Source organism: Homarus americanus, unplaced genomic scaffold (genome assembly GCF_018991925.1).
Source record: "Homarus americanus isolate GMGI-L3 unplaced genomic scaffold, GMGI_Hamer_2.0 scaffold48354, whole genome shotgun sequence".
NCBI lineage: Eukaryota > Metazoa > Arthropoda > Malacostraca > Decapoda > Nephropidae > Homarus > Homarus americanus.
In genome coordinates, this window is record NW_024723833.1 from 1,214,730 (window position 1) to 1,227,024 (window position 12,295).

The window sequence follows — 12,295 nt, forward strand, 5'->3', positions numbered from 1 at the left end:
TGATGGTGGTGATGGTGATGGTGGTAGTGGTGATGGTGGTAGTGGTGATGGTGGTAGTGTGGTGGTGGTGGTGATGGTGATGGTGGTAGTGGTGATGGTGGTGATGGTGGTGGTGGTGATGGTGGTAGTGGTGATGGTGGTGATGTTGCAGTGGTGATGGTGGTAGTGGTGATGGTGGTGGTGGTGGTGGTGAAGTGGTGATGGTGGTGGTGGTGGTGGTGATGGTGATGGTGGTGGTGATGGTGTGGTGGTGGTGGTGATGTTGCGGTGGTGATGGTGGTGATGGTGATTGGTGGTGGTGGTGGTGATGGTGGTAGTGGTGATGAGGTGGTGATGGTGGTGGTGGTGGTGATGAGGTGGTGATGGTGGTGGTGGTGGTGGTGGTGGTGGTGGTGGTGGTGGTGATGGTGGTGATGTTGCGGTGGTGGTGGTGGTGGTGATGGTGGTTGGTGGTGATGGTGGTGGTGGTTGGTGGTGGTGATTGGTGGTGGTGGTGATTGGTTGGTGGTGGTTGGTGGTGGTTGATGGTGGTTGGTTGGTGGTGGTGGTTGGTGGTGGTTGATGGTGGTGGTTGATGGTGGTGGTGGTGGTGGTTGTGTCGGTGGTGTGGCTAGGTTGGGATGGTGTCAGTGGTGTAGCTAGGTTGGGGATGGTGTCAGTGGTGTAGCTAGGTTGGGGGATGGTGTCCAGTGGTGTAGCTAGGTTGGGGGATGGTGTCAGTGGTGTAGCTAGGTTGGGGGATGGTGTCAGTGGTGTAGCTAGGTTGGGGATGGTGTCAGTGGTGTAGCTAGGTTGGGGGGATGATGTCAGTGGTGTAGCTAGGTTGGGATGGTGTCAGTGGTGTAGCTAGGTTGGGGGATGATGTCAGTGGTGTAGCTAGGTTGGGATGGTGTCAGTGGTGTAGCTAGGTTGGGGGGATGTCAGTGGTGTAGCTAGGTTGGGGGATGGTGTCAGTGGTGTAGCTAGGTTGGGGATGGTGTCAGTGGTGGCTAGGTTGGGGATGGTGTCAGTGGTTTTAGCTAGGTTGGGGGATGGTGTCAGTGGTGTAGCTGGGTTGGGGGATGGTGTCAGTGGTGTAGCTAGGTTGGGATGGTGTCAGTGGTGTAGCTAGGTTGGGGGATGGTGTCGGTGGTGTAGCTAGGTTGGGATGGTGTCAGTGGTGTAGCTAGGTTGGGATGGTGTCAGTGGTTTTAGCTAGGTTGGGATGGTGTCAGTGGTGTAGCTAGGTTGGGGGATGGTGTCAGTGGTGTAGCTAGGTTGGGGGGATGGTGTCAGTGGTGTAGCTAGGTTGGGGATGGTGTCAGTGGTTTAGCTAGGTTGGGGGATGGTGTCAGTGGTGTAGCTAGGTTGGGGGATGGTGTCAGTGGTTTTAGCTAGGTTGGGATGGTGTCAGTGGTGTAGCTGGGTTGGGGGATGATGTCAGTGGTGTAGCTAGGTTGGGGGGATGGTGTCAGTGGTGTAGCTAGGTTGGGGGATGATGTCAGTGGTGTAGCTAGGTTGGGGATGGTGTCAGTGGTGTAGCTAGGTTGGGGGGATGGTGTCAGTGGTGCAGCTAGGTTGGGGGGATGGTGTCAGTGGTTTTAGCTAGGTTGGGGGATGGTGTCAGTGGTGTAGCTAGGTTGGGGGATGGTGTCAGTGGTGTAGCTAGGTTGGGATGGTGTCAGTGGTGTAGCTAGGTTGGGGGATGGTGTCAGTGGTGTAGCTAGGTTGGGATGGTGTCAGTGGTGTAGCTAGGTTGGGGGATGGTGTCAGTGGTGTAGCTAGGTTGGGGGATGGTGTCAGTGGTTTTAGCTAGGTTGGGGGATGGTGTCAGTGGTGCTAGCTGGTTGGGATGGTGTCAGTGGTGTAGCTAGGTTGGGGGATGGTGTGTTGTTTTAGCTAGGTTGGGGATGGTGTCAGTGGTGTAGCTAGGGTGGGAGGTGGTGTCCAGGGTGCTTATGTCAGAGGTGTTTCAGTAATGGTGACACTACACACACATAGGCTAAGATTGGCAGCGCTCCTCCCCCACCTGCTACACTGACTCCTTACACCTGTACTGACTCACCTGCACTGACTCACCTACACCTGTACTGACTCACCTGCACCTGTACTGACTCACCTTCACTGGCTCGCCTACACCTTCACTGACTCACATACACCCATACTGACTCACCTACACTTGTACTGACCACTACACCTGTACTGACTCACCTACATCTGTACTGACTCACCTACACCTGTACTGACTCATCTACACCTTACTGGTTCACCTACACCTTCACTGACTCCTGTACTGACTCACCTACACCTGTGCTGACTCACCTACACCTTCACTTGTTCTACACCTTCACTGACTCACCTACACCTGTGCTGACTCACTACACCTGTGCTGACTCACTACACCTGTGCTGACTCATCTACACCTGTACTGACTCACCTACCTGGCTCACACCTGTACTGCACCTACACCTGTACTGACTTACCTACACCTGTGCTGACTCTCTGTGCTGCTCGCCTACCTGTACTGACTCGCCTACCTGCACTGACTCACCTACACCTGTACTGACTCGCCTACACCTGTGCTGACTCACCTACACCTGTACTGACTCCTACACCTGTACTGGCTCACCTACACCTGTACTGACTCGCCTACACCTGTACTGACTCACCTACACCTTCCTGATTCACCCCTACACCTGTACTGACTCACCTACACCTGTACTGACTCACCTACACCTGTACTGACTCACCTTCACTGATTACCTACACCTGTATCATTATTATTATTATTATTATTATTATTATTAATATTGAAAGTTGTATTTTTATTTTATATTATATACGTTTGTTTGTTTTTATTTGCTACGGTTTACATGTTTTTGTTGGTTTGTCTGTGAGACTAAATGCTATTGTTATTGTGGTTGTTGTTAGTGTTGAAAGTGGGCGTGTATATACCTTAGGCTTGCTAATGGTGTGTGTGTGTGTGTGTGTGTGTGTGTGTGTGTGTGTGTGTGTGTGTGTGTGTGATAATAATAATAAACGGTTTATTAATAGAGTTGCAGCCGGTGGCTGAAAATATACAGACTTACATTTGATTTAGACATAATGAGTGGAGAGCGTTGGTGTAGCCGGAGTATTCTGCGCCGAGCATGATTCTGCAGGCCCTTTTCTGTACCTTCTCTAGCTGACGTTGTTGGGTGGAGTTGAGAAAGACGACCAGGCTGGTGACGCATACGTTAGTTTGGGGAGAATAAAGGCGTTGTAGATGGTCCTCAGCTCTGGCGTGGGTGTCCCAAGTGACTTAAGTCTTCGTAGCATGTAGAGACGGTACGAGGCTGCCTTGACTGTGTTATTTACATGGGCCTTCCAGTCAAGTTTGTTGTCTATAGTTACACCCAGGAGTTTGGCAGACTGCACCAGCTGAGAGGATGGGCACCACTGTGTCTGCTGGGGCTTGCACTGTGGCGGTATTGATGTGCATGACTACGGTTTTGTGGTTGATGGTGACCTTGTTCTCTGCAGTCCATGCCTGTAGCCCGTCCAGGTGCCTGAGCGGAGGTCTGGTGCGGTGTTGTCCACTGAAACCCCCAGTGCAGTCATCCACGTACTTCCACCGTGAGGAGTGTCTGATAGAGCGTCGTTGATCAGGATGAGGAAGCACAGGGTCCCATCTTGGTCCCCTGGGGAACACCGCCGGTGAGGTGTTGGAATGTAGAGACCAAGCCCTGATACCTCACTGCTTGGCGACGTCCACCAAGAAATCAGTGAGCCATGAGACCAGGCTGGTGGGCAGCGCCTAGTGCAATAGCCTAGTTGATAACAGTGCAGTGATCAACAAGGTCAAAGGCCTTCCTGAAGTCCAAGGGCAACGGCCAGTGATGTCTTACGTTTCTGCAAGGCAAGAAAATCCAGAAAGCTCACCAAGCAGTGTGATGTAGAGGAGGTCCTCATATTGCCAAATTGCTGTGGATCAATTGACTGATAGATACTGGCAAATGCCCACTCAAAAACAAAGTCCTCACAAAGTAGACTGGGTATGGGGGTAATGGCAACTGGCCTGAGGTCGTTAGAACATAAGAACATAAGAATGGAGGAAACTGCAGCGGGCCTATTGGCCCATACTGGGCAGTCCCGTTTACACCCAACCCCTATTGCTCATATGAGCATCCAACCTATGTTTGAATCAATTCAGCGTATTCGAGTTAATGATGATATTTGGTAACTTGTTCCATTCATTCAACTCTGTTTCCAAACCAGTGTTTACATTTCACGCCTAAATCTAAATTTGTCTAATTTAAAACCATTGTTACGAGTTCGCTCCTGGTTGATAGTTTGAGTACCTTTGTAATGTCCCTTTGTTTAGCCCTCTGCTTCCACTTATACACCTCATCAGCCTCGCCCTCGCTCTACGTCTCTCAAGGAGTGCAAATTAAGATGTTTTAACCTGTCTCTACACTCAAGTTCCTAATGCCCGATTAGTCTTGTCATTCTCTCTGAATTCTTCCAAGGATTCTATATCCATTCTGTAATACGGTGACCAGAACTGAACTGCGTGATCCAGGTGGTCTCACAAGAGCAAGATAAAGTTTTAGGATGACCTCGCTAGTCTTGTAACTAACACTCCTTTGTATGAACCCAAGTATTTTATTAGCCTTGTTACGAGCAAAAACACATTGTTTACTTGGCTTAAGGTTCCTACTTATCATTACTCCTAAATCTCTCTCTCGCAGTCGGATTTCTATGGCATCGTTGTTCATCTGGTATCTGGTTTCTGTTTACATCTCCTATACTGAGTACTTTACATTTGTCGACGTTGAATTTCATCTGCCATTTTTCAGACCATTCGAAAAATTTGTTTACATCTTCCTGTAGTTTTGCTGAGTCCTCGTCAGATTTGATAACACGTCCTATTTTAGTGTCATCAGCAATTTACTTATGTTGCTGTCTATGCCGATATCTATGTCGTTTATGTATATAATAAAAAATGGTCCAAGTACTGAGCCGGGAACTCCACTTGTGACGTTGCTCCAATGGGACTTAGTGCCGTTAATGCTCACTTGCTGTTTCCTGTCCTGTAACCACGCCCTAATCCATTTAAGGATGTCACCTTTGATGCCATTAGCTTCTACCTTTCAAATTAGTCTTTCGTGGGGGACTCTGTCGAAGGCTTTGCTAAATTCGAGATATACCACTGTGGGGTGGTGACCTTGGGGATGGGGGTGACAAATGCGGTTTTCCATTCATTAGGGCATTTGCTTTGTCTGAGGGATGCATTAATAATAGAACAGAGAGGGGTGGCAAGTTCGATTGCAAACTCCTTGTATATTTTGATTGGGAGGTCAATTGGGGTCGTGGAGCGTTTGGATTTAAATTTCAGGAGTTTGTTGGCGATTTCATATGGTTGAACACTGGAGGGGGAGGGAAAAGTAAGCTGGGAGGAGAGTGAGGTCAAGACTGGGTAAGGTATGACATATGGTAGCAAAATGGTTATAATTATCTCAGCTGCCTCCTCACTAGGTAAATGTGAGATGAAAGGAAGTGGGAAACTGACGGTTGAGACCACAGATATTTTACCGTGGAGTACCACTGACCGATGCCGACTTCCTTGAGGCCGTGCACTTTCCTGGGATAATAAGTCTTCTTGGCAGACTTGATTTCTGATGACCTGGTTACGTAGACTTTTGTACAGGCGGTTGTTGGTGGTATGCCTTGTTGCGCTGCTCAATAAGTCTTTTATGCGTAATCCACGGACATCATCGGGGTAGATCCTCAGTGTTTTGGCTGAGAAGTGGTGGTAGGCTTTGGTGATAGTGTCAGGTAATTATCACTTGTTCTACATCGTCTACCGTGATCACTTCAGTCCAGGGATACCGGGTTATCCATTGTCCAAAACGCCGCATAGCAGAGTCTTGTGTCGGTAAGTCCTGGTGGCAACTGGTGTGTGTGTGTGTGTGTGTGTGTGTGTGTGTGTGTGTGTGTGTGTGTGTGTGTGTGTGTGTTTATTTATTTCCCAACTGTAGTCACGTGAGGGGCCCGTCGTATACTCTGTAGTGAAGTAAGGTGATGGGTGTGTCAGGTGTGTCTCAGGTGTGTGGGTCAGGTCACTCAGGTGTGTGTGTGTCTCGTGTGTGTGGGGTTGTGTGTGGTCAGGTTTAGGAGTCTCATGTGTGTCTCAGGTGTGTGGGTCAGGTGTATCTCAGGTGTGGATGTTACCTGGTGATCCTGTGTATTAGCCGTCATGGGGGGGTGTACATCGCATCAACATTGACTAAGCAATTCAACCAACCTTATCACCACCACCCTTATCACCACCAACCCTTATCACCACCACCTTTACTGTCATCACTACTACCACCATCTCCGTTATCACCACCAACTCTTATCACCACCAACCCTTATCACCACCAACTTTATCACCACCACCCTTATCACCACCACCCTTACACCACCACCCTTATCACCACCACCTTTACTGTCATCACTACTACCACCACCTCCGTTATCACCATCATTACTACCATCACTATTACCACCACTACGTACGTTCTGCACCACACCACTCCCACCCTCCTCTTACACCACCACCTTCCTACACCACCAATCTGTCACCACATTCTCCTACACCACCACCATTATCACCACACACCCTCCACCTCCACCATTATCACCACACCTCCCCACACCACCACCATTATCACCACCCTCCTACACCACCCACCATTATCACCACCCCTCCTCCACCTCCACCATTATCACCACACCTCTCCACCACCACCACATCACCACACCCCACACCTCCACCATTATCACCACACACCTCCACCTCCACCATTATCACCACACCTCCACCACCACCATTATCACCACACCTCTCCACCACCACCATTATCACCACACTTCCTCCACCACCACCATTATCACCACACTCCATCACCACCACCATTATCACCACACTTCTCCACCACCACCACTCATTATCACCACACCTCCATTCCACCATTATCACCCACACTCTCCACCACCACCATTATCACCACACTCCCACACCACCACCATTATCACCACACCTCTCCTCCACCACCACCATTATCACCCACACCCGTCCACCACCACCATTATCACCACACACCCTCCACCACCACCATTATCACCACACTCCATCACTACCACCACATCACCACACTCTCCTCCACCTCCACCATTATCACCACATTCTCCACCACCACCATTATCACCACACTCCATCACCACCACCATTATCACCACACTCTCCTCCACCTCCACCATTATCACATTCTCCACTCCACCTCATCACCACACTCCATCACCACCATTATCACCACCTACACCACCTCTTTCCTCTGCCAGTACAATATCTAGCTTCCTCACCCCTCACCACTTTCGTCCCACGGTGTAAACAATTTAAATCATTCTTATATATAGAGAGAAACATCACACAAGCATGTCATCCACGCGTCCACCACTACCGGTAATGTTCAGTCATGTCAGAGAACACGTATTGTGGTGGTAGTGGTGATGCTGGTACTTAATATACAGTGGTGATAGCGGTGGTAGTTAGTACAGTAATGGTGGTGGTAGTTAGTTTACAGTGGTGATAGCGGTGGTAGTTAGTACAGTAATGGTGGTGGTAGTTAGTTTACAGTGGTGATAGCGTAAGTAGTTAGTACAGTAATGGTGGTAGTTATTGGTTAGTGGTGATAGCTGGTAGTTAGTACAGTAATGTTGGTGGTAGTTAGTTTAAAGTGGTGATAGCGGTGGTAGTTAGTACAGTAATGTTGTAGTTGGTTTACAGTGGTGATAGCGGTGGTAGTTAGTACAGTAATGGTGGTGGTAGTTAGTTTACAGTGGTGATAGCGGTAGTTAGTACAGTAATGGTGGTGTGTTAGTTTACAGTGGTGATAGCGGTGGGTAGTTAGCAGTAATGGTGGTGTAGTTGGTTTACAGTGGTGATAGCGGTGGTAGTTAGTACAGTAATGGTGGTGGTAGTTAGTTTACATGGTGATAGCGGGTAGTTAGTTTTACAGTGGTGATAGTGGTAGTTAGTACAGTAATGGTGGTGGTAGTTAGTTTACAGTGGTGATAGCGGTAGTTAGTTTACAGTGGTGATAGGTGGTAGTTAGTACAGTAATGGTGGTGGTAGTTAGTTTACAGTGGTGATACGGTGGTGGTGGTGACAATGGTGGTGGTGGTATTGGTTGGCCAGTAATTAGCTCACTGTACAGCTTGGTGCGCTCTGACCACTACCAAAATAGCATGTCACCCCGCCCATCACCACCGCCCACGCTCTCCTCCTTGCACGCCCACCTGCTGCCTCGTCCACACAACCCACACCTGCTGCCTCGTCCACACAACCCACCACCCACACCTATTGCCTCGTTCACGCACCCACACCTGCTGCCTCGTCCACACAACCCACACCTGCTGCCTCGTCCACAACCCACACCTGCTGCCTCACCACACACCACAACCCACACCCTCGCACACCCACCTGCCCTCACCCACCACCACACCCCACACCTACTGCCTCATCCACTATCCATACCTACTGCCTCATCCACACTATCCACACACCTACTGCCTCATCTACACAACCACACACACACCTGTCCATCCACACAACCCACACCTACTACCCTCATCCACATCCCCATATCGCCAGGTTAAGACAAGGACCTAGTGTGTTCGTCATTCCACAGAGCGTGAAGTAAGCAGACCAACCATTAACCTCGTGTGGTAGTGGGAGGTATTGTCCCCGATGGAAAGTAAACACGACTGTCCAAAAACACCCCACCTTCATCCACCCAAATAAAGTTCCTCGTTTGGATCTGGTGGATGAATGTGTACATAATGTGGAACTGTGTACATTATGATCAGATTTATCCGGGGGTTTACAGGTTTCGAGACATTTGCCACGAGTGTTAACCTTCTTCAGTTTTGGTCAGTTGATGTCTCAAGCTTGTATATAAACTGGCCTAGTGTAATAATACTAATTAGCGGTGTATTGAAAGAGCGTGGCAGCCGGAAGGCTAAAAATATACAGTTGCATAATTGGGGAATGGGTCACTTGATTTACAAATAATATACAAGTAACATAAGTGATACAAATATGATATATAATAACTAGGTGGGGAGAAGCTCAAACTACAGGGCATTTGAACATAGTAACAGTGCAAAAAGTAAGATTGACTGGGAGTGAAATACACTGGTTGGTTACGTTGTTGATAATTTTACAATGGTTGGGACTGGACTGTTCTTATAGTGATCAGTCTGTGTGTGTGTGTGTGTGTGTGTGTGTGTGTGTGTGTGTGGTAGGGGAGGGTGGTCTTGAGTCTTTGTGTGCGCGGGGGCGTGGAGAGGGCGTGCTCTCGCCTCCCCGCCAGCCAGGCATAATGGGCAGGCAGGTAGCAGGTGGTCCTCGCCGCGATAACCAACCCCGCCCTCACCTGATAACACAGCTATATAGGTAGACACACTAACCCTGGTTACCTCAGTCTGGCTCTTACTTACCTGTATACCTCACCTGCCTGTGTCACCTTACCTGCCTGTCCGATCGACCTGCATTCCTGCCTCACCTACCCGATCGACCTACCTTCTTGTCTGCCTGCCCGTTCGACATACCTTCCTTCCTACCTGCCTGCCCGATCGACCTGCCTGCCCGATCGACCCACTTTCTTGCCTGCTTACCCAACCGACCGACCTACCTCAACTGCCTGCCCGACCGGCCTACCTACCTCACCAACCTGTCACGTCACCTGCCTCACTACGAATGTTCACAAGTTCACCAGAGATGGTTTATAAGTTCACTAATAATGTTCACAAGTTCCACCAGCTGCTGTCCGCAATATTTTCTGCGATGTTCACACGGTCGTCAGCCTGGTACACTAGCTCAAAGCAGCCTTGTTCATCAGTTCATTGACTGTTGTTCACCCTGTTCTGTACGCCAACGTACAGTACTAACAGTGTTCACTTGTTCACCTGCTGGAGGTAACAAGTTAGTCAGTGGTGTTCACGAGAATAGCTACAGTGGGTGTGTTCACCAGCTATTGTTCACAAGTTCACCAGTTGTCAAAAGATCACCAACTACTGTTCACAATTCACCAACTACTGTTCACAAGTTCACCAGCTGCAGTTCACAAGCTCACCAGTTGTTGTCTACAAGTTCACCAGCTACAGTTCACAAGTACCTGTATACCAGCTACTGTTCACAAGCTCATTAGTTGTTCACAAGTTCACCAGCTAATGTTCACAAGTTTACCAGCTACTGCTTACAAGTTCACCAGCTCTATTCACAAGTTCACCAGTTGTTCAAAAGATCACCAACTACTGTTCACAAGCTCACCAGCTGCCGTTCACAAGCCCACCAGTTGTCTAAAAGATCTCCAACTACTGTTCACAAGTTTACCAGCTGCCTTTCACAAGTTCACCAGCTGCCGTTCACAAGCCCACCAGTTGTTCAAAAGATCTCCAACTACTGTTCACAAGTTTACCAGCTGCCTTTCACAAGTTCACCAGCTGCCGTTCACAAGCCCACCAGTTGTTCAAAAGATCTCCAACTACTGTTCACAAGTTCACCAGCTGCCGTTCACAAGTTCACCAGCTGATGGGTGTTTGAACTTATTGGTTTAAAGGATCAGATCAGACAAGTTACTCTCTCTCTCTCTCTCCTGTGTGAGAGAGAGAGAGAGAGAGAGAGAACACATTAGCCAGCCTGACAGAGATAATGAAGCGATACAAATATCACCCCAGGAATGTCTTCTCGATGTCTTATCTTCAAGGTTGTGTTAAGTCAGTCTTCCTCATCTCTCCTCACTTCTCCTCACCTGTCCTCAATCATCCTCAACTCTCCTCCACTCTGTCGTGAAGTGTGTGTGTGTGTGTGTGTGTGTGTGTTAAAGACCTTTATGTGTTTAATTGATTGCATAAAATTTCATAGTTGATTTTATGTATGTATGTATGTATGTATGTATGTATGTATGTATATTTCTCCTGATGTAAGAACCATTGTATATCTCTTGTGTGTGTGTACAGTATTATGTATGGGTGTTGATTTTTTGGGGGTCTACCTGGGGGTTTTACTGTAATTAGCTGTATGGTGTAGTATAGGTATATTTTATTGTGTATATGACGAGATTATTCACCATCCATTTGTTTAAGATGTTGGCATTACTTTCATCCGTTCACTCATACACTCACTCACATACATACATACATACATACATACATACATACATACATACATACATACATACTGTACACTCAGTCGTACACACACATTTTCACCATGAACCTATGTTGTTTCCCTCTCATCTTCACCATTTTCCTTCAGGTAATAATATTCAGTAGACTAAGAGGGAGTGTTTGTGTACCCGTAGGTGACAAGTTCCGGCTGGTGTTGGCGACGACACTCCGGGAGGATGGCTACCCGACCGACGGCCCTGAGTACAACCCTTTGGAGACGGGACCCAGCCGAGCCGACCCCTTCGACTACGTCATGTACGGCAAGATCTACCGTATTGAGGGTGACGATGGACTACTGGAGACCTCCGGCAGGCTGTGAGTACCCTTGGTAGACACACACACATATACACACCTACCTAAACACCCCTCCTCCCTCCCTTCTCGTGGTTAGGATGGGGGAGAGGGTAAATAAATGTAGTGGTAGAGTATTAATGTTTACTATATCATATATGACAACAGTGAAGAGTATTATATAGAATGTTTACGGTTTAGACATATTATTATTATTATTATACTTTATATATTGTCTTTTGTTTAAGTCAGTGTTAATTAATAAAACTGTATTAATGTCATGGTGTAGTATAGTTCATGTGTGTATTACAAGTTCTGTGTTGTATTGTACAGGTGTGTGTGTGTCTGTATGTACACCTGGTCTTCGGGCAGGTGTGTGTGTGTGTCAGATGTTGTACAGGTGTGTAGGAGAGTGTCTTTAGGGTGTGGCAATGTTGTTTCTGTCGGGCTTCACCTAGACCTGTGTCTAGACGGAAGCCATCTTGGCTCCCCCAAAGCCTTGTAATTCACCAGGTCACTATACAGGTCACCAGGTGGCTACACTAATACCTTCACCAGGTTAACCTGCACAGGTCACCAGGTAGCTACACTAACACCTTCACCAGGTGGTTACACTAACACCTTCACCAGGTGGTTACACTAACACCTTCACCAGGTCACTATACAGGTCACCAGGTGGCCTCACTAACACCTTCACAAGGTCAACCTGCACAGGTCACCAGGTAATAATAACACCTTCACCAGGTGACTATACAGGTCACGATAC

General features: G+C 48.1%; 1 protein-coding gene across 1 annotated transcript in view; it reads left to right on the forward strand.

Moving 5' to 3' along the window:
- Nucleotides 1–12,295, forward strand: part of LOC121863879 (DNA-directed RNA polymerases I, II, and III subunit RPABC3-like) — a 73,300-nt gene that overhangs the window by 12,839 nt on the left and 48,166 nt on the right. The window contains exon 3 of the mRNA XM_042362794.1: nucleotides 11,373–11,553. Within this exon, the coding sequence (XP_042218728.1) occupies nucleotides 11,373–11,553 (181 nt within the window). The remainder of the gene's footprint in view (nucleotides 1–11,372; nucleotides 11,554–12,295) is intronic.